A 22,781-nucleotide genomic window follows, 5' to 3' on the forward strand; every position below is an offset into this window, starting at 1 on the left:
GAGGGAGGGGGAGGGATAGTCAATATGTTTCCCTCAAAACTAGCCGTGGCACAGCAATTGCAGATAGGTTGTGTAGTGTAGGGGTGCTGGACACGTAAAGTTCTTGAGCTTTTTGGGGCACCCTTTCACCACACGGTTGTCCAGATGAACATGTAGCCCCCCCCCAATAGAAGACCTGTCCAGATGTATGGCAACCCAACCCTATTGTAGTGTCAACTTGGTTGTAGTGATATTGTAAGAGCTCTGGATAACTCCTCACGTGCTTCTTTCTCACTTGGCAGGGTCCAAGTGGAGTTTTATGTGAATGAAAACACGTTTAAGGAGCGCCTCAAACTGTTCTTCATCAAAAACCAAAGATCAAGTAAGTGTTTGCACCACTGGGCTCTGCGCAGTTATCTTTCTTTGTGTATATGGGTTCAGAACTATTAAAATACTTGATGTGAGGCAATCTATATACTTCCATGTACTCATGCCAAATTCAAGGCACCCGGTCTTCTGTGTGTGGGGTGATGGTGGTAGGGGGCATCTAGGGCAGCAAAAGCCTAACCCTGAAAAACCACTCTGTAGCCTCCTTGTGGGCCCTAGCCCACAGTCTGAGAAGTGCTGTAGGAGAACTAAGGGTGTGGATGGGGCACTGAACCAATGGAGGTTGGTCCATTAGGGCAAATGGGGCTTTGTCCCACTGACCTCATTCTGCCCTCAGCCACTCCCACCTGCCTCCCTTCTTACTTCATAGCTGTCAACTTCCGGATTGGAAAATAAGGGATCAGCAGCGGCGCAGCACTGGAAGTCACTTCTGTGCATGTCCAGATATGCCAGAAGCAACTTCCGGTGCCAGGCTGCCTGTGTCTGCATGTCTGGGCACCAGAAATCGCTTCTGCGCATGCCTGGGCATGCACAGAGGCGATTTCCGGCAGCACTCAGCAAGTGAGCGAGCAGCCAGCTGGGAGTCAGGACGTTTATGCAGCTGAGGAGCTTCCCTGGCCAGCAGGAGCTGCTTTCTTATAAATCCGGGGGATTTACGGGATATTTTGCAATTCGAGATAACAGTGGGAAACGGATTTAAATTCGGGGGTTTCCTGCGAAAAACAGGAGAGTTGACAGCAATGTCTTACTTACGTCCAGTCCAGGGGGTGGCCTTGCCTGCCAACTTCCTCCTCCTTAGTCTAAAGTATTGCCCTTGCTCAGCAGGGAGGAGGATGGCAGAGGACAAGACTAGACTGAGTTGGCTCTGCCTCTCATTGGCTCTGGTGCCACCTACAATTTGGCTCCCTGCCTTCTGCCCCACTGGTCCCAATGGGCACTTGTCATTATGAAAAACAGCTTATTAACCCAGCTTTTAAAAATGCACATACCCCCAGTTTTGCATTAAAGGTCAAACATTGAACTTCCCATTGCATATGAGACAGGGGACATGTTTTTTGTCTTCTCGGTGCCTGCTAGAAGGAATATTGAAACTGGTATCCAAGTTTACTTGAAGTTGTTCTACATATGCAATGTTTTTAATAAATGAGATTGTTTTGTTATATGTGATGTTTCCTTTAATTGTTCTTACATATGCAATTGCTTTAATGCTGTGTGTTTGTGGGCTGTTGTTTTGTGTGTGTGTGTGTGTGTGTTGCTTAGGAAGGCTTTCCCTTCCTGTTTGTGAATGATTTGATGAAATGCTTCGATTGATTTATAATTTGATTTTACTCTTCCAGATGTTGCTTAATTGACTTTATTGTTCTTAGAGCTTGTATTTCAGTTTTTCATTCTGTTTTGCCCTTGTCTTGATGACTCTGTGCTATGAAGTGGTTTGTAAAGGTGTTTAATAAATAAAATAAATAATAGGTAGCAATGTTTACTCGGGAACAAGCCTCAAAATGGGAACTGGCAGCTGGAAACTGTAGCAAAAACAGCACTTGCTGATTATCTTATATACTTAAATTTGCAAATAACACAGAACCTTCACTTTGGTCTGTTTTATTGCCTTACTATCAGCTTTACATTCCATATAACCAGCATGTCTGCTTCTGTCAATTCAGCACTGAAATAGTAAAGCGTGTTTTACTCTACTGCTTATACTATAAGGACATTTGCTACTTATACATTACACCTATTTTAATAAAATTCCCAGGGAGACCAGATATTTTTTACACTCCCTTCCCTTTGACAGACTCCACTAACAAAATCACCATCAGTGTAGCAAAATTCTGCATTGCTAGGAACCTGGTGATTAAAGCTCACTACCAACCATTCTAGTCCTCAGTAATTCACTCTAGTGTGTTTGTGAATGTGTGATGATGCACACTCATATCCTAGCTTTTTGTGAATCCCAAAGAGCCTTTTGCCTGTAAACTGTAAAATTGCTTGTGGTTCACTTTATTCTAGTGGCTTTGATTTGAGATCATTATAATAAAATTTGATTGATTGAAAAACAATAGGGATTGTCTCCGATAAATGAGGACAGTTGGAATGTATGAACTGGGGAGAGTGCACAGGGAGTCTATAATTTGCAGACTCTGGTGCCAGCAGAAGTGAAGATTGCTAGTGAGTCCTACAGAGTGTAACAACAACAACAACAACAACAACAACAACAATAATAATAATAATAATAATAATAATAAATTTATACGCCGCCCATCCGGCTGGGTTTCCGCAGCCACTCTGGGCGGCTTCCAACAGAAGTATTAAAATACAATAATTTATTAAACATTAAAGGCTTCCCTAAAGTGTACAGAGAGGACACTAAGCGCCCAATAGCTTTTTAAACATGCAAAAGTGCTTTCAGATCCCACCCCTCCTTCATATCCTGCCATAGCTTGAATTGGACTTGAATTGACCATGCTGATCTATTTGATTTATATTGTGGGTTGCAACGGTGGTGATTTAACAGCTGGTGGAAGTAACAGATCATTTAATGTGGAGCGTGATTCATCTGTTTTCACACATTCCTGCTTCTGAACTTGAGCCATCAATTGTTGTTAATACAGCTTTGCTCACACCTGAAGCCTTTTCCTTTTACAAATAAGAGTATGTCTTCTCTGGAGCGCTGCTGCGGGACAACAATGGCTCCATCTATTGGCTGCAAATGCTACAGCGTTGTATGTCCACATGACTGGTTTTCTGAGCCCTTTCCAATCTCCATAGAAGCAAGATTCTTTTTCTTCTTCTTTTTAACTTTCAACATTCTGGGAGAGGAAGTTCCCAGTTTTGCGTAGGGGGGAGGGGTGGAACCCTTCTTGCAAATTCATATTCAATTTTAGTAGAAATCTGACCAAAGCGCACTTAAAGGAGTGGGGCGGGGCTCTTTGATGTGCCTCCCCCAGAATCACAGTCTTCCCTCTAGGCAGAGATAATGGGAACTTGACGAAGGAGCACATTGATGCTTCAGGAAAAACTCCACAAACTCAGTTTTGCCTCATTATGCTAGTGTGCGAATGGAAAGGAGAGGATTATAGTGGGAAGGATCAATAAAGGAGAGGGGGCACTGAACCATTATTATACTTACTACTTCTCGGTGGTGAAACTGCATGGTCCGGTACCGGGGGCAGAGAGCAGATGGGGGCGTGGCTGGCACACATCCCGAGGGTGTGACATGCCAACTGCAAGGGTGTGGCGCGTGTTCCGGGGGCGTGGCACTGACCGCAGGGGCATGGCGCCCGGCACGGTGGAGGGTGGGCGGTGCGTTTGGGGGGGCGGCCATGATGGTATCCCCCTCCCCAATGGTGCCAGGGGTGGTGCGCTCCCCCCCACACCTCCCTTCCTCCACCAGTACTGCTTCTTACCCATAACATCTCCTACTAAGCAAGGCTCCAGAACTGAAATAAACCTCCCTCTCCATGGTGGTGGTGGATTGTCTGGGGAAGGCAGCGTGGTGGTGAATCAGTGGGTACAGGGAATGCCCTCCCACCAGATGTCAAAGAGAACAACAACTACCAGACTTTTAGAAGACATCTGAAGGCAGCCCTGTTCAGGGAGGCTTTTAATGTTTAATAGACTATTGTATTTTAATATTCTGTTGGAAGCTGCCCAGAGTGGCTGGGGAAGCCCAGCCAGATGGAGGGGTATAAATATATTATTATTATTATTATTATTATTATTATTATTATTATTATTATTATAGACCAAACCCTTTGAGTCTTCCCTGCAGACTGAGGCAGCTGCCTCAAGTGGCAGGAACCAATAGGCACTTCTGTGGGCATGCCCCCACCACCTGAACTGGGGAAGCAGCTCCAGTGGGTTCCAGAGAGATCTCATGCAGCTCTTGTGAGATCTTGCCGGAACCCAGAAGCCACACAACCCCAGCAAGCAAGGCTTTGGCTGGGGCAGCAATGGGGGAATTGGTATTTGGCTCATGAACAGGGTGGCATCTTCCCATTTCACTTCAGGTGGCGAAATGGGGTGCACCGCTACTGCCTTCTCCAAACTCTCTCCAAGCTGCCCCCCCTTTTTTCCAGGCCACCACCATCACTGGGCTGCTTTGCTTCCTCCTTGAGTATTTTTGCTTGACTGGGATGTGTCCTTGACCTCTGACAATGCCTCTTGCTTGTCTTGCTTGGAGGATAGGGAGGGGTGTGCAGAAAGCAGCCTGGTGGAGAAAGGTAAAATTTCCATTTGTTGCTTGCTTTTACTGTACCTCTGGCACCACCCACCTCCGTGAGTTGACCCCCCAGAAGGGGATGTGGCTCTCAGACTGAACAAGATTCCTCACCCCTAGCATAGGCCTCATCCTGATCCACCAGGGCTCATCTTATGCTCTTTTATCCCTACCCTCTGCATGTTGTGTAATATTGTATTTTAATGTTGATGTTGTGTTTTGATTGCTGTAACCTTTCCTGGGACGTTGAGGTTAATGGCAGGCAATAAATTGTAATAATACCAAAGCTAATACTACTATTACAACTAATGGATAGGATTTTGCTAGCTTCTTAAATGAACATATTATTAAGGGTGGGAAAACAAATTAAAGCAATATCCTCAGAGCTCTCTTCTCTGCGTGTTCTGATAACAGTTGTCCTGCACTTTTCCCCATGCCGGGAAGATGAAGTGTGGAATAATTTCAACAAGCTGATATGCCTTCTTCTTTTATTTATCATATTTGTGCTTATTTAAAGCACAAAGCTGATAAATAATGTTGGGTGCAGCACAAAGCTCTTGGGCAAACGGCAGTCGATCTTTTGGGGGGGGGCAATTGTTGCTAACACAGCTCAGAGAAATGATCCTTAGGCAGCTTTGCTATATTAAGCAACACAAATTACTATGTGTGTGTTGTTTCTCCTGATGAAGTGACAGTAGATGTTTAAATGTTGCTGAAAGCAGATGTTCCCAGAAGGAAGCATTTTTAACATAATGAGATAACATTCCCCCTTTTGTTCCCCCACCCCCAGTGTGAGTAGTGCATTTGGATTAAGGGGAGGGGGAGAGAAATTAAATTCAGTTTGCAGTTAAAGGCGGACTATCTAATATGCACTTTCCAAAATGGTGCAGGAACCAAAACCCAGCCACCTTTTGAAATTTGCACTTCTCTGAATTTTGCAGTGCAGCTCTGTGCACAAAAATGTATATTTTGGGGTAAAGTGTGCATAAAGATTGCCTTATTCCACATGTGATTACTTGACCACTTTGATCGGCAAAACTGTCGCAACTACAAGTGCCACATAATAAACATTCCTCATTTGTAAGCTCTCAATCATTTAGTGTGGCAGCACTTCCACATTGCCTCCTAAAAGCATTCTTGTTTATACAAGCCCACCCAGATGCTTAGAAAGTTGAGGTAGTTTTAATCTGCTTCCGTTTTTCCCCACTTCTGTATGTTTTGACATATGGCTGTGAATTTTTCTTGATTTTATTGTTTTACCTTTTCGTAAACCACTTTGAGGTTTCTTATTACAGTCAAGTGGTGTGTAAGTTTTTTTTTGTATGCTGCCTTTCTATAGTTAACCCACAAGGAGGGTTACATCATAAAATACGCATAACTGCAAACATAACAAAAGTAGCCACAAGCAATAAATGAAACACCAAGAAGTACACAACCAAATTTTAAAAATTCCACATAAATCAAATTCCCCACACACAAACCAATACCCCAACCTAATATTGTGCTATTTGGACTGTTGCTTTATGTTTTTGTTGATTATATCATTTACTGTTATTTTTATACCATTTTTGAGAATTTATAATTATACATCGGTATTTAAAAATTATTTTAATGTAATGCAATACCAAATGCCTTCTCCAGGCCATTAGCATCGCTTGTCACCGTTCTCTGTCCTGGATGGCCCATGGTTCTTGAAAGTGACGTGTCTGCTGTTATCACAAGCTCAAAAACATGTCTGGGGAACTCTTGGGTTTGTGTGAGCTTTGTTTTAGGGCTACCCAATATCTCTTCATTTGTTCCATTTGCTACAGGTCTGAGGATCCGGCTCTTCAACTTCTCCCTGAAGCTCCTCACCTGCCTCCTTTACATTGTCCGTGTTCTGCTAGATGACCCACAACAGATAGGGTGGTGAGTGCCTCTCTCTCTGCTACAGCATGCCCGTTTCATTGTGCATCCATGATAATTTGTGTTCATGATGGGCCAGTCAATGTTGTTTGCACCTGCAAAAGTTTCAGGGCGGACACTCTGCTTTCACGGCATGTGCCATAACCGACCTTGTTGTTTAGTCGTTTAGTCGTCTCCGACTCTTCGTGACCCCATGGACCAGAGCACGCCAGGCACTCCTGTCTTGCACTGCCTCCCGCAGTTTGGTCAAACTCATGTTCGTAGCTTCGAGAACACTGTCCAACCATCTTGTCCTCTGTCGTCCCCTTCTCCTAGTGCCCTCCATCTTTCCCAACATCAGGGTCTTTTCCAAGGATTCTTCTCTTCTCATGAGGTGGCCAAAGCATTGGAGCCTCAGCTTCACGATCTGTCCTACTGAAATCCTAAAACTTTTCCTACTACAAATGTTCCAGGCTTATTTGTTTGTTTTGTTTTGTCTCTGCCTTCTCATGCTGTGATTCAAGAGTGCCCCTCCCGATGGCGTTAATGTGGTAACATGGGGTGGCATCGCAGGACAAGTAGAATAATGTGTAGATGGCCCCACATGCATCCACTGCTAGTGAGCTGTTGTTGTGTCAATGGCATGTTGCAAAATACAATCCTCCGTCCCAAACCCCACCAATCCAAAGCGCTTTCTAACACAGCTCGTTTCAATTAAAGGCAACATGCTGTCTTCTAAAATACGAACTCCCTGCTGTAGCTTCCTGTAGCCTGAATACGGTTTCTAAAAGGCATTTTATTTTTATACTATTTTCACTCAGCTGGGAATGCGAAAAACACAATTCCTCAACTTTCAACCAGTCATCAACACAAATCAATTGGTAAGTAGGGGGCCGGCAGCCCTTCTGATTATATATCTGTGGATTTGCTCAAATGACAGGCTAGTTTATATAATCGGCAAAATCATGTTGTTGATGGGGAGTGGGGGAGTTGCTTACACCCCATAATAATGTTTTCAAATACCCCTTCCTGGCACAAAAAAGTGGCTCACTAAGTGAGGCAGAGCCTCTATGCAGGTCCATAGATAGGACATGGGAGGCTGCCTTTTACCAAATCTGACCATTGGTCAAACTAGCTCAATATTGCCTACACCAGCTGGCCGTTTCTGTCCAGGTTTGGGGGCAGTGGATCTCTTTCCCAACACAGAAGCTGAAGCCTGGAAGTAATTGTTCAGGCCCACTTTGCAGGCAGTTGCCTGGCCAACTTTGTTACCTGTGCACTGCAGTTCCTTGTCCAAGGTGAGCCTGGAGGCCCTCAGATCCCACTTCGCAGTGTGGGGAGGACTCACCCCCTATGGGTCACTCCACATGATCTGCTGCTCGATGATCCCAAGGAAAGGAGATTTTCCAAGGGAGGGCTTTTTAAGCAACAACTTATTCAAAGCCCGAACATCAGGGGAAGATATACAGTACCTTTGGCTGCTGTTAAGTGCTCTGTGTTCCCAGGTTGGAGCTTAAAAGGGAGAATATGCAAATTCCAGTAAGTGAGATATTAGGATGCATAGCAAGCAAAGAAGGGGGTTGGAAATTGCTCATCCCCCATGGAGGAATTCACTTAATAATCTGCTTAACTAAACCGCTACACCAGACAGCAATTTGTAGAAATGATTTGGGTAAGAGATGAATGTCGCCTCCCAGAGCTGAGTGAAACTAAGTGTACGGAAGAATTGAACTAACTTGACCTCTGTCCCCAGAACGTTTCACTGCTACTTTTGAAACTAGATGAGCTCTCCTCTCTCCCTCCCCCCCTCTCTCTCTTTGTGTGTGTGATATTGATATTTGGCACTGAAGATCTTTGCTCTCCATCTTGTGTACTTTGGAATTCTGAGAAACTGAAAAATCCACGTGGTTTAGAGACCAGTCCTTAAAGTAGTGCAGTTTTGAAAGGTTCTGTCTGCCATCTTGATTCAAAATGGCACCCATAGACAAACACCTGCTCCTTGATCTCAGGAACCATGAAAAGTTTGCTTACAATATCTTAAGAGGAGTCCAAATGTGGAGCAAACAAACAGCTTCCCAAATGGTATAGTCAACTGGTATTTGACACTAAAGATCTTTTATTTCAATATTTGATATTTAAGAGTACTTGGTAGTTGATATGCAATAACATTTTATGTTTGTCTTTACTGGATAGCTAGCATGCAATTGTGTTTGGGGTTTTTACATGACATGCAAAGCTGCATAGTGTTAGACAGTATGTGATAGTTGGCTTGAGATGTATTTAATATTTTACCGAACAGATTAAATAGTAAATACAACAGTATTTATTATTTGATAATACAGCAGTATTTTGTATTGGGAAGTATTTTATATTCCACATGTAATGGGATTTAATATTTGATTCAGTTGTGTTATTGACATGGAACAGCCCTTAGTATTTTATTGCTTATATGCGGTGGTATTTTGTACTGTGTAGTATTTTATAGACAGTATGCAAATTTATTATTTTACTGCCTAGCCTAGATGAGATGTGATCCATGACACTGCAATGTTAGTTCATGTTTTGTGCCTGTCAAAATCAAAAGAGAGGAGAAATGGCAGCAAGCCTAAAATTCCCAGATCTTGAATCCTGAGATAAAATGTCATATTTAAAATTCAGAAGCGCTGTTTCCATTTTGTGTTCAAAGTCTGAAAACAGCTCAATAGGACAAGTTTCCTACAATCATAATGAGTCCACTGCTTTCAAATCAAATCCTCCAACAAGATTTTTTTGTCTTTGTTATTACATGCTCTGTACAGGACTCCAGTTATATGGGTGGACCGAAACAAACCATTATGGGCAATACAGGTAAGTGAAGAAGAAAATTGTTAAAATAAAAATACACAAACGAATGCAGTGGTCAAGGGTATGAAACATAGTTTTATATATTCTTGATAAAAATTGGATAGGGCCACTTGGAGCCCAAAAAAAAGCCATCCAGGCATACATAATTTTACAGGTGAAGTGCAGTCCCCATGTTTTGGTAATTTAAACATAATCTTCTTCTCCCTGAAATAAAACTGAAGGAAATTCACTCTACTTATTTATATCAGTTGTTGTTATGCACAGCACTGACTGTCCCGGACCAGTGATATCATTAACCCCCTTCTCCTTTCCAGAGCAATTTTTCAACACAGTACAAGCTTATTCCACTTTTTAAACACACACACAGACACACACACACACACTTTCATGTAATTGAATAATAGCATCACTTAAAAAATAAAAAATATTACATCCCACCTGAGGTAGGGACAGGACAGATAACTGAATCAGAGTCGGATTCATGGCTAAGTATATCTTGTTAGTTACAGGTGTCTGACAGGTGTCCCCAGGACCAGTGACTAATTTGCTAGCTGACATGTCTGTCAAAAGAAATTACGAAGGTCCAGGGGAAACACCTCTGACAGCGAGACCCTGATTTGTATATATCTTTGTAAGCACCCTAAGGAGGAAGCCAATAGCCTTCAAGTCAGCCATTCCTGGGTTAGACTATTGCAGAATTCTCCATTCATGTTGGACAGCGGTGCTAAAAATCCTTCTGCTTTCCCCTTACCACCACTTCCAGGTCAGCGTAGCAATCATTAGCTTCCTTGAGACGATGCTTCTGATTTATCTCAGCTACAAGGTAAGATGATGGCCTTGGGGGGTAGGTTGGTTAAACTTATCGTGCATCCGGTGCACTGCATTCCGCCCAACATTGCAGGGGCCCGGCACACATGTGTGATGTCACACGGCGGGGGGAAGACCAAGGGGGCTGGTACGCCCTCCGGAAGGCCCCAGTGGGGCCTAGTTGCAGCCATGGGAGGGCTTGACAGGGCCCAGCCAACTGTGGAATATTGAGGGGGCACTGCCCCCTCAGTGAAAATTCTGAGGAGGAGCTCAGCCCCCACTGCCCCACATATATGGCACGCCTGTTATGCATGCATGAATGCAGGGATAACAAATATGAATCTCCTTTTCTTTTTAGGGAAACATTTGTGAGCAGATCTTTCGTGTAACCTTCATCCTTGAAATGATCAACACTGTGCCCTTCATTATTACAGTAAGTGTGTGTTAGATAGACATTGCTAAAACAAATGATTGCTGAGAGGTTCTCCTGCTCATTCAAAAAGAGAGAGAGAGAGAACAGTTGTCACTGCCATTCAGAATTTTAAAAAGGATTTTTTGGCAAGGAACAGCTGCTGGTAAGGCTGATTAAGCAACAGCTCACTCAAAAGATACATGAGCTTTGCAAGAGCACAGCTGCTAACAAATAGCCCACCCCACTGCAATTTGGTGCTGGGCTTCCAAAGATTACAGCAGGATTATAGGACAAAGCTTGGAATCAGCTGCCATAATGACACACGAAGAGGTCCATTCTTTGTCACTGAAACCAGATGAGACAGAGCTTAAGCCTATATGGAGTACTGGACTGGGGCCAGGGAAGCCCGGTTGAAATATCCACATAGCCACGAAGCTCACTAGGCTATTTCCCAGCCTAGCCTACCCCACAGGGTTGTTGTGAGATAAAACTGTGAGGAGTTGAACATGCCAAGCTGAGGAAACAATCCTCAGATGAAATAGCAATGTAATATAACCTTAACTGTTAGGGTCCAGTTGGAAGGGTAAACTGCATATCCACATGCAAATATGTCTCCATTGGAGACTTTTGCTGAGAAAAGCAGGTTCAGGGGGTTGTGAATCTGAGTGGAGAAACAGCAGGTGGGGGGGGGGGAATTGCTTCAATCTTTCCCCGGCCACTGCCACATGCACACACTCTTTCCATAATGGGGACTCTTCCATTCGGGTGAAAGGAACAGCACTCCACCAACCTCAGGCTTTCCTCATTTAGCCCCCATATCCCTGCCTTCTCACTTATGACCAATCAGGGATAGCTCTTCCTGTCATTGGCGCTCTCTCTCTCTCTCTCTCTCTCTCTCTCTCTCTCATACACACACACACACACACACACACACACACACACACACACACACACAACAGAGGCCCCCTAGGCAGTTGAAATCTTGGGGCTCCTTTCGTGCGCACGCTCTAGTGGGATAACATTGAACTAAAAGATACATATGGATGGGGAAATCAGCGGGAGGGAGAAGGATTAAGAATACCCTCCCACTACTCCAAAAACCACAACCTCTCAAAGCTCTTTTTTTTCTTTTCCAATGTACAGTTTGCACCCCGAGTGGCTGACAGTTTATTTAAGGAGAGGGTTGGCATGCATATTTTATTATTGTAATTGTTGGGGGATGAGTTATTACTATTGTTGACAATGAGGATCTAATTGCGGCCTAATCATTATACAGCCACTATTTCAACCGTATTAGGCTATATTGCCTGTATTTTGTATTTTGCGGTCACCAAGGTTGGTTGCAATCAGATCCCCATTGTCAGTGAAAATCATACACTTGTCTGCATGATTAAGGGTAAAAGGATAGCTTGATTTCTAGAAAATATAGGCAGTAAAACTCAAGTCTGAATGGAAGCTGCTCCATCTAAGCTCAGTCAGCAGAGGATGAGACTCCTAATCTTAAGATTGTGGGTTCAAGTCCCACATTGGGAAAAAGATTCCTGCATTACAGGGGGTTAGATTAGAATGATCCTTGTGGTCCCTTCCAACTCCATGATTATATGAATATGTCAGGACTTTCTGGTAGCTACCCAGTGATGAAGAGGAAAAGCATTCTGCACTGGCTCAGGAGAACATTTGCCCTCTCTTACTTCTGATTTTCCAGAGTCGAGCTCTGGGCAAAACTGTGGGGAGTGGAAGGGCAAGATGTGATGGAATAGGGGAGGGGATAGATGAAGCAAGGGGATGGACAGGTGTGGGGAAGGGTGGTTGACCAAGGGATGGACCGGGTTGGTGAGATTAACAAGCAGGGGTGCAGATCCCCGAGTATATCTTTATCCATCTGTCTATGCACAGAAATGTACTCATACACAAAGGTAAAGGTACCCCTGACCATTAGGTCCAGTTGCGGATGACTCTGGGGTTGCGGCGCTCATCTCGCTTTACTGGCCGAGGGAGCTGGCGTACAGCTTCTGGGACATGTGGCCAGCATGACTAAGCTGCTTCTGGAGAACCAGAGCAGCACATGGAAACGCCGTTTACCTTCCCTCCGGAGTGGGACCTATTTATCTAATTGCACTTTGACATGCTTTCAAACTGCTAGGTAGGCAGGAGCTGGGACCGAGCAACAGGAGCTCACCCCGTCACGGGGATTCGAATTGTCGACCTTCCAATCGGCAAGCCCTAGGCTCAGTGGTTTAGACCACAGCACCACCCACATCCCTAAAGTACCCATACATACATACATACATACCTACAATTCAACAAACATGCAGATAACTACAGTTTGTTTGTTTCTGCCTAGATATTTTGGCCGCCGCTGCGGAATTTATTTATCCCGGTTTTTCTGAACTGCTGGCTGGCAAAACACGCCTTGGAAAACATGATTGTAAGTGACCAGGAAATTGTTGTTTGTAACAGATAGAATTGTTTTAACATTCTCCATCTGTTCTGCGCTTTGGGTTGCCACGATTGATCTGGGAAAGGCCGTGTGTAGTTCCTGCCTAACAGCAGAGCAGCCACACAGTCTCTTTCAAAACCTACGCCGTGTGTCTATATGCCATGTTTCCTTGCAAGTAGCACAGTGTGGTCTTGAGTGTAGTTTTAAATACAGCATGGGCGTAGGCAAGGGGGCAGGAGGGGGCAATTGCCCCCCCTAGAAGCAAAAGGCTGAGGGGCGCAGGTGCGGCGGCCCCAGGCTCCCGCTCCCGGCGCGAAGCTCCAGAGGCGCACGGGGAGCGTAAGCGGAGGAGCGCTAAGCAGGAGTGGGGAGCGTAAGCGGAGGAGGCAGCCACAGGCTCGCGTTCCCCGCGCGCCTCTGGAGCTTCGCGCCGGGAGCGGGAGCCTGGGGCCGCCTCCTCAGAAGACCGGGGAGGCGCGGAGGAGGCAGCCACAGGCTCGCGTTCCCTGCGCACCTCTGGGGCTTCGCGCCGGGAGCGGGAGCCTGGGGCCGCCTCCTCGGAAGACCGGGGAGGCGCAGGCAACGTAGCCCCACCCACACCCAGTTTTTCATTAAAAGCAGTCAGTTCCCAAAAGCCTTGTTAGAAAAGGAAAGTCTTCACCTGCTGGCTAAAGGACAACAAAGAGGGAGTCAATCCAGCTTCTGGAAATGCCCTCTCCCGCATCCTTACCAAGCAAATGGTAAATAGCACTTCTCTGTATTTTCTACACATAACTGTTAAACTGATTTAATAGTTGTTCCCACCCTTCCCTGGGAGCCTTGAGAATTGTAGTTCTGTGAGGGCAGGCAGGACTTAGAAAAGATTTCAGCATCCACCCCAAGCTACAGCTCCCAGGATTCTTTGGTGGGAAGCTGGGAGCTCTAATGGGGCATAAAACTGGTAATTAGTTGGCAATGTGGATACTCAGTTTTCCAGAATTTCAGGCAGGGCTCTCTCCCAACCCTAACTGGGGATTGAACCTGAGGGCTTCCGCATTCAAAGCAGATGCTCTACCTCTGAGCTATGGCTCTCCCCATAATCTAGTCTAAACCCACTGACAATGCTTGGACTCTACTGCTGCAGGATTCCTGATAGCCCACCATCCAGCCTCTGCTGAGAAACATCTAATGAAGGAATGTTCACCAGTTGCCATAATCTGGAGCAGGTTTTGTTATCTTGTTTTGGTAAATATGAAGGTTATGTGTGTTTTTTTCTTCCAGAATGACCTACACAGAGCGATACAAAGAACCCAGTCCGCTATGTTCAATCAGGTGCTCATTTTGATCTGCACGCTTCTGTGTCTTGTTTTCACGGGGTAAGATCTCACTCGGCAAATATTTGTTTTTAAAACTGGAGTTGCTGTGTAAATCATGCAAATAGAAGCCTTTTTGTGAAACAGAATCCCCAGCAAGGGATGCTTCCAAAGTTCTCCTATCCAACCCAGGTTGATCTGAGGCTCCCTGACGTGATCGTGGGTTGACCCAAATTGGACTGATTCAGTTTGGTATTCAAGATTCAGCCAGAGCTGGCACATAGCCCTAGGATTAACTTGTTTACTTCAAAACATGATCAGCCTTTCTGCTAAGGCCTGATGTGATGACACAACCGAGAGTGGAATTCTTAACTGGTTCCCAGTTATGGAAGGCATATTGTGCCTTTGAAATTGAAAAAGGTTGAAATTATCCTCAGTTTGGGGGGAGAATCCTGGTCCTGTGTGTGGAATCAGTTCTTTTGGTTCTTTCCTTCATTTCATACAGAACCTGTGGCATCCAGCACTTAGAAAGAGCCGGTGAAAACCTCTCCCTCTTCAAGTCCTTTTACTTCTGCATTGTCACCTTCTCCACGGTGGGCTATGGTGATGTCACACCCAAGATCTGGCCCTCGCAGCTGCTTGTGGTTATCATGATTTGTGTGGCCCTGGTTGTATTGCCATTGCAGGTAAGGTGTGATTCCTGTTGTTCTATCAGATAAGTCATGAGCAAGATGTGCTTGAAGAATCAAAGCAGTTCAGGAGCTGAACCACACAGCTCACCTTGTGATGGACCAGAGCTGAGTTGCAAAGGGCATTGCAAAGGCTTGTTAAGGAGTCCAGCTTTGACTCAACAGCTCAGGTTCTATGAGGCTAGTAAGTTATAAGCACTGAGCTTTTAAAGTCTCATGCAAATACTTTTTAACCTGAGCCCCTTAAAACAACAACAACAACAACAACAACAACAACAACAACAACAACAAGTTCTATATGTCAAGATGTTTTGCCTCAAGTTAGCAAGCTCCGCTGTTGTACAGCCATGATCAACCCTAACATTTCTTGGGGAATTTACAGCTCTAGGACACAACTATCTGGAACTCTCAATAGAGAGAAGTCACAGCTAGGGATGAAGTAAGGCATGGGCTTCCGTCTGCCCTATATTCATTGCATGCAGCACTGTTTCTTTCTGCAGCAGTTTGTCTTCTGTTAAAAACTACGGTATGTTGTCGTTACATTTTTCCAATGTAATTTTTCCATTGCATTTTTCCATTTTCAATGCAAAGGAAACATAAATGGTGTGTGTTTATAATCAGTCATGTATCATTTGCAGACTGAAAGCAAAAAAAATAGTGATATTCTCTGGATTGATTTTCATTCCAGGCATGGAACAAATAAGGGAACATTGGCAATTTCTGCTCCCATTTCTATTTTTGCCAGAATTCTTTGATATCCCTAGCCACAGCATATTCAAGTTGAAGTGTGCAAGTCTCTGGACCTGTTGACGTAGTTCCCCGTTATGGCTTATGAGCTGACAGGTCCACCAGGGGATGTTGCCCTTGGCTGCCCACCAGTTGGCTGCCAAGTTGACCTTTGGAGGCAAACAAGCATGCTCCACAGTCATTTCCAGAGTTTTCACTCAGCTGTGAAACTGTCACAAACTCGTTGAGCTGTGACTGGCTGGTACCTTGAGCCAGGGAGGAAAAAAAGAGAAGTCATCGCTTTTCCAGGGAGGAAAAAAAGAGAAGTCAGTAGCTTGCTGGGCTTTATTGTTTACAGCTTGAGCAGGCGATTCCCAGGAGACTGATTTCAAAAGCAAAAGAGGAGGCGGTTGCCACTTCCCCAGGGAATTCGGGATGAAAGGTGGTGGTGGCTTTGTGTGGGAGGGAGCTACTGCTTCTGCCTCCCCTCCAGCACCCACTACCAGAGGCAGGGGCGTAGCAAGGGGGGGCGATGGGGCGGGGCACCCCGGGTTCCACTCTGGGGGGGTGACACTCGGTGCCCCCCCCGCGAATGAGCAGCCAGCCACCGCCCGGTAAAAAGCCTCGTTTGGCAGCTGGCTGCTCGATCACTTTTTTGGCTGGCGCGCTTTGCTTCTTCCTGCTGGGGCGGTGGCAAGGGGCGGGCCAGAGAGGGGACCCAACAATCTCAGTCAGTTTTCAGCCAGCCCCTGTATGCCTGCCTTTTCACTTACAACTAGGGTAGTTCTTCCTGTCATTTGCTCTGGCACCACAAGTTGCTGATTTCCTTGCCTTCTACTTTGCCAGTTCTAATGGGCACCAGCTACCACCTCCTTCCTTCCTTCCTTCCTTCCTTCCTTCCTTCCTTCCTTCCTTCCTTCCTTCCTTCCTTCCTTCCTTCCTTCCTTCCTTCCTTCCTTCCTTCCACATGGCTTCCTCTACACAGTGCTGATTCAAGTAGTAAAACTGGAGGAAGGGTAAAAGGTAAAGCATACTCTCCCACCACTTTCCCAATCAAAATCACAACCTCTCAAAACTTTCCCTCTCTCTAAAAAAGTTGGGTATTTGTTACATATTTGGCTTGACATACAGCTTACCCCTGAGTGTCTGAGTAGTCCCACTACAGTACCAGGGACTACAAATCACAGTGTTCTCAGTGGGAAAGTGACATTTTCGCAGATAGCTCTAGTAGCTCTATCTCTCAATCGTTCACCCCACCCATTTAATTAATGACCCTCAAATGACCCTGGGGCTGTCTGAAACAAGAGCTGGCACAGGAGGATCAGCATTCGGAAGCCCACTATGCTGCTGGGTGACCTGCTTCATTTCCCCCCCCCCCTGCAGTTTGAAGAACTTGTGTACCTGTGGATGGAGCGCCAGAAGTCAGGAGGGAACTACAGTCGCCACCGAGCCCAGACAGAGAAGCACGTGGTCCTCTGTGTCAGCTCCCTCAAGATTGACCTGCTCATGGACTTCCTCAATGAGTTTTATGCCCACCCTCGTCTGCAGGTGAAGACCTTTATATCAGCTTCTAAAGCAGGGGGGGGGAGCCTCAGGCCTGGAGGAAAATTGTGGCCCACCAGGCCTCTCTGTCCAGCCACTGCCCCTCTCCTAGGCCACACCCTTCACCTTGTTCCACACCAGGGCTGGCCCAAGACATTTGGCCCCTGAGACAAACCACAAAATGGCATCCCCCTGGCCAGGGAGGAACGGGTGAGTGAAGATCTACATCAGGAGAAAGGGGACAATAAAGGTCTACATTGGGAGCAAGGGTGGGAGGAGACCAGCCACGCTTCCTATTCACCAAGAGGCCACTGTAGAGGCAGCTGCTGCTGAGGAGATAAAGGATTTGGCTTCGAAGGAGTGTGCCGCCACAGTGGGTGATACATTCCTTGGAGGCTGGATCTGCTGCTCCCGTAGATCCTGCCACCTGAGGCAGTCACCTCACTTTGCCTCATGGGTGCGGCAGCCCTACTTCACACCTTCCTTAAGTGCTTTTGTCTGACGGGAACACTTTTGAGCTGCGATGGCACCTCTTGCTTGCCGGAATGGATGATAGAGAGAGGGGTGTGTTTGTGTGTAGAAACCAGACACTTCTGCATGGCTGGAAATATATTCAGATTGCACCTCCTGCTTTTGCCTCTGGTCCCACCCCACCCCCACTAGCACCTGACCCCTTTGAAGGGTATGTCGCCCTCAAATGCAAAATGCTCTCCAGCCCCGTTGTAAAGAGAGAGACACCAAGGCTCAAAAGCCTGCCTAGAGATTCACAGTCTGACGTAGGATAATGCCCTCACGTGGTTGTCCATCAACTGCAAATGAAAAATTGCTGAACAGTTTGCATAAAATAGTGTCAAGTATTAATTTTTATTTTTTTATTTTTAAAAATAAGATACAGGTAGAATCAACACAATTTAAAAGCAAGTATTGAAAATAAAACCATACAAACAATTGTGTTGGTTGTGTGCGTTCATAGTTAAGGTAGCTGCCATGGAATCAGGGAAATCAATTTCATGTCAATGGAGAGGAGAGTTAACATTCTTATTCCGATGTAGGGGTCCTTAGAAAATCTGCCCCCTCCAAATGCACAAGCTGTTCTTCCTCCTGGATTTCAGGGGGTCCCCCCCCAAAAAACCCAACAACAGTGCATGGAGAAGCGGTTAACCCTCCTCACTAAGTCTCATGGTCCTGATCCTGCTTGGGCACTATTGCAGATCCTCTTTTTGAATGAATGAATGTGTTAAATGGAATTGCACATTGAACTAATAGCTTTGAAAAGGTTTTCCATACAAATAAAACTGCAGCTTCCTTGCAGACCTACTATTTGGAGACTTTTTGTTGGGGTGTGGGTGCCTGTGAGAAGTCTTTCTAGTTCCAGTCCCAAAGTTGCTCACAATGATTTTGTGTAAATGTGGCCCTAAATATTCCTAGGCTTCTCTTTCAGGATTACTATGTGGTGATCCTGTGCCCGACAGAGATGGATATTCAAGTGCGCCGGGTCCTGCAGATCCCACTGTGGTCTCAAAGGGTGATCTATCTCCAGGGATCAGCTCTGAAAGATCAGGATCTCATGAGAGCAAAGTGAGTTTGGAAAGGGGGGGTGAGCTTAGCAGGTGCACAGCCTCGCAAAGAGATCTGTAAGATTCGGATGCTTAAACTTGTTTGCCAATGTCTACCTGCGCACCTCTGTGTTAGTCCAGTGAATGACAGCCTCCCTTTCCCTGCTTCCTTTTTCACTTGGAAGAAGGTGTGTTAAAGATTGGAATTACTGAGTTGCGCTCTTTCCTATCCCATCCTTGTGGAAGGGCTTCTGCTCCAAATTTTGCACGCTGAAGGCCTTGGGTTCAATCCCTGGCATCGCCAGGTAAGGTTGGAAAAAACTATGGTGTGTTTGCAACTTGGAGTTCTTTGTACAGTTCTGGTTGCCTCACCTCAAAAAGGATATTTCAGAGTTCTGAAAAGGGCAGCCAAAAGGATCTATGGCAGGGTCCCCAAACTAAGTCCCAGGGGCCCTAAGTCCCAATCGCCTTCTAAATCCGGCCCGCGAACGGTGCGGGAATCAGCATGTTTTTACATGAGTAGAATGTGTCCTTTTATTTAAAATGCATCTCTGGGTTATTTGTAGGGCCTGCCTGGTGTTTTTACATGAGTAGAATGAGTCCTTTTATTTAATATGCATCTCTGGGTTATTTGTGGGGCATAGGAATTCATTCATTTTATTTTATTTTATTTTATTTTCAAAATATAGTCCGGCCCCCGACATGGTCTGAGGGACAATAGACCGGCCCCCTGCTGAAAAAGTTTGCTGACCCCTAATCTATGGGATGGAGAAACTATTCTGTGATGAATGGTTGCAGCATTTAGGGTTTTTTAGTTTAGATAAAAGGCAAGAAAGAGGTGGTGTGGTACGGTAGAGGTTTATAAAACTACGCATGGCATGAAGAGAGTGGACGGAGGAAAGTTTTTCTCCCTCATGACACTAGAACTCATGGGCATCCAATGAAGTTCTGCATTTTGGAAGATTAAGGATGGATAAAAGTGCATAATTTATGCAGTGCATAATTAAACCAAGGAACTTGCTCCCATGGGAGAAGCAGTAATGATAGCCAACTTGAATGGCTTTAAAAGAGGTTTAGATTCATTCATGGAGGATAAGGCTATTGATAGCTACTAGCCATGATGGCTGTGCTCTGCTTGCATAGCTGGAAGCAGTAATGCTTCAGTATATGTGTTGTTGAGGATCACAAGTGGAAAGAGGCCTGTTGCTTGCAAGTTTCCCACAGGCATCTGATTAGCCACTGTGAGAACAGGATGCTGGACTAAATGGGCCATCGGCCTGATCCAGCAGGGCTCTTCTGATGTTCTTATGCACTACTACCGGTAGTTGTAATATTGTTCTTAATTTAGTGCCATCCACATGAAAGTAGACAGGTTTCTGCCCCAATAAATTTATAGTCTTAGAGTTCAGCCCAGGGAACAACTAAGGAAAGGTGAGGGATCTGAAGGATAGGGGTCAGCAAAGGAAGAATTGCACCCACAGCTATATCCTGTGCTAGTCCTACTCTGAGTAAACCCATTGAAATAAACATGTGCATATTCTGAGTAAAATTTAATTGGATTCAGCTGTTGCTACCTGGGTAAGACACACGCACACACACAGTTGTATCCAACTAGGTCTACTTGGAGTACGCCCATTTAAATTAATGAGTCACAGTTGGTCATGCCCAGTGCTTTTTTTCTGGGGGTATGCAGGGGTACGTATACCCCTAAACATTTCGTGAATCTTTGTACTTTTGTCCATTTACTGTAGGCTGTTTATTTTCCCCAATTTGAACTATAAAATGGAGATTTTCTTGAGTCAAACTGAGAGTACCCCTAAACATTTTTTTAAAGGAAAAAAGCACTGGTCATGCCCATCATTTCCAATGGATCTACTCTAGCATGGGATACAACCCATTTTTTGTACCTTGCCATCAATGTAACATAGCACTTAATAGACTGTGTAATCCTGAAATAAGTCCTATTGAATTTGGTAGGTTGCATCCAGCGTTTTGTACATGCATGTAGACATTCCAAATTGGTGTGGGGAGAGAACAGAAGGATATGGGGAGATGTAAGGCCAACAAAAGTGATCAAAGGAAGTTACCCAAATATTTGGGTTTTGTTGCTATTGGGATGGGGATTAAGAGGTTAAGCCAAAGGCTTTGCAGATAAAGGATTTCGAGACACAGACTCTGCTCTCCTGCTTTTATCTGGAATTTGACCTCCTGTTGGGTCTGATTGACAGAATCTTTTATGCTTTCAGGATGGACAATGGGGAAGCTTGTTTCATTCTGAGCAGCCGAAATGAGGTGGACCGCACAGCTGCTGTAAGTCCTGGACAATCAGCTTGGCTGTTTCAAGGCTTAACACTCTTCCTGATGAAGAAGTTTCTGTTGGGGAAAATGGGCTTTTTATACCTGACAAACAAAGGAGAGTTGAAGAGCATTTGCTCTTGCAATTCTCACCTGACGGTTTTGAGATTGGGAATAGCTTTTTTTTCCAATAGCCTCCCCCAAAATGAAACTATTTTCTACACCAGGGGTGGGGAACCATTTTGGTTTCTTGGGCCAGAAATTTGACTCCTCAACCCAACCCCTGGCAGTGTACTTTGTCAAGTGAGTCTACCTGTCATAGAATCATAGAGTTGGAAGAGACCACAAGGGCCATCCAGTCCAACCCCCTGCCAAGCAGGAAACACCATCAAAGCATTCTTGACATATGCCTGTCAAGCCTCTGCTTAAAGACCTCCAAAGAAGGAGACTCCACCACACTCCTTGGTAGCAAATTCCACTGCCGAACAGCTCCTACTGTCAGGAAGTTCTTCCTAATGTTCAGGTGGAATCTTCTTTCTTGTAGTTTGAATCCATTGCTCCGTGTCCGCTTCTCTGGAGCAGCAGAAAACAATCTCTCTCTCTCCTCTATATGACATCCTTTTATATATTTGAACCTGTCAATCATATGTTATCATTATGATGACATCAGGGGACCCATGGATCACATCCAGTTGTCATAGTTGACCCATAGAATAGACAAAGCAGAACCTAGCAGGACAGAACCACCTGGTGAGTGAAGGGTCCACTCCTGGTGGCTGCAAGGCTGTGCTTTACCTGCAGGAAATGAGCTGGGAAAGCAGCACCCACCTGTTACTCCTTGATAATTTCTTACAATTTCTTTTCAGTGGAGAATGATAAAAAAATGTGGAAGAACTTTTTAACAAATCACTTCTTTTAAGCTAGGAATTGCAGTTCTCAATAGGCAATGTGGTTTGTTTTTTGTTTTTGTTTTTAAATTGTATTTGTGTGGTGTTATTTGGGGTTTGATTGCATTTGGTATATGTCATGTGACCCTGACAGCTTTGGATGAGATTTCATCTGGGATGCCTGCCAAAGTCCAACAGCCAAGGGAACTACCGTAGGTGTGTTTTTCTGGCCAAGACATCTACAATCCTACACATGCTTATTTGGGAGTAAGGCTCAATTAACTCAGTGGGGCTGATTTCTGAGTAGACATGCATAGAAATGTGCTGTACAACTCTCCAGTTTCAAATGCTGAGATTCACATTTTGGATTTCAATTTTGAAATTTTGCATTCAGTAGGAAAAGCCACATTTCAAAGCTTTTTAATGCTTGCGCTTCAAGCATACGTGTACCCTTCAGTTTTAGAAGTGAAACTCACTCGACAAAATTTGTCCAATGCAGAAAATAAATGCAAGGAAGGCTTCTGATTTTTGATTTTTTTTCCTCTTTCTGTAGGATCATCAAACTATCCTGAGGGCCTGGGCGGTGAAGGACTTTGCTCCAAATTGTCCTCTCTATGTTCAGATTTTGAAGCCAGAGAATAAGTTTCATGTAAAATTTGCTGGTGGGTTTCTTCTTCTTCCTTTTTCTTCTTGTTTCATTTTACTTTAGGGATAAAGCACATAAGAAGTGACAAGATATAAACTAATGCATGGCATGGAGTAGCTGGATAGAGAAAAGTTTTTGTCTGTCTCTCATAAGACTATAACTCAGGGGATGAAGGTGAA

At 45.0% G+C, this 22,781-nt stretch overlaps 1 protein-coding gene across 1 annotated transcript in view; it reads left to right on the forward strand.

Moving 5' to 3' along the window:
- Positions 1–22,781, forward strand: part of KCNT1 (potassium sodium-activated channel subfamily T member 1) — a 124,375-nt gene that overhangs the window by 53,856 nt on the left and 47,738 nt on the right. The window contains exons 3-15 of the mRNA XM_088664964.1: positions 282–361; positions 6,394–6,490; positions 7,288–7,347; positions 9,265–9,313; positions 10,074–10,133; positions 10,476–10,550; positions 12,874–12,957; positions 14,230–14,324; positions 14,767–14,947; positions 17,060–17,224; positions 18,660–18,796; positions 21,021–21,084; positions 22,510–22,618. Of these exons, the coding sequence (XP_088521090.1) occupies positions 282–361; positions 6,394–6,490; positions 7,288–7,347; positions 9,265–9,313; positions 10,074–10,133; positions 10,476–10,550; positions 12,874–12,957; positions 14,230–14,324; positions 14,767–14,947; positions 17,060–17,224; positions 18,660–18,796; positions 21,021–21,084; positions 22,510–22,618 (1,256 nt within the window). The remainder of the gene's footprint in view (positions 1–281; positions 362–6,393; positions 6,491–7,287; positions 7,348–9,264; positions 9,314–10,073; positions 10,134–10,475; positions 10,551–12,873; positions 12,958–14,229; positions 14,325–14,766; positions 14,948–17,059; positions 17,225–18,659; positions 18,797–21,020; positions 21,085–22,509; positions 22,619–22,781) is intronic.

Source organism: Zootoca vivipara, chromosome Z2, assembly GCF_965207765.1.
Source record: "Zootoca vivipara chromosome Z2, rZooViv2.hap1.1, whole genome shotgun sequence".
NCBI classification, from domain to species: Eukaryota; Metazoa; Chordata; class Lepidosauria; order Squamata; family Lacertidae; genus Zootoca; species Zootoca vivipara.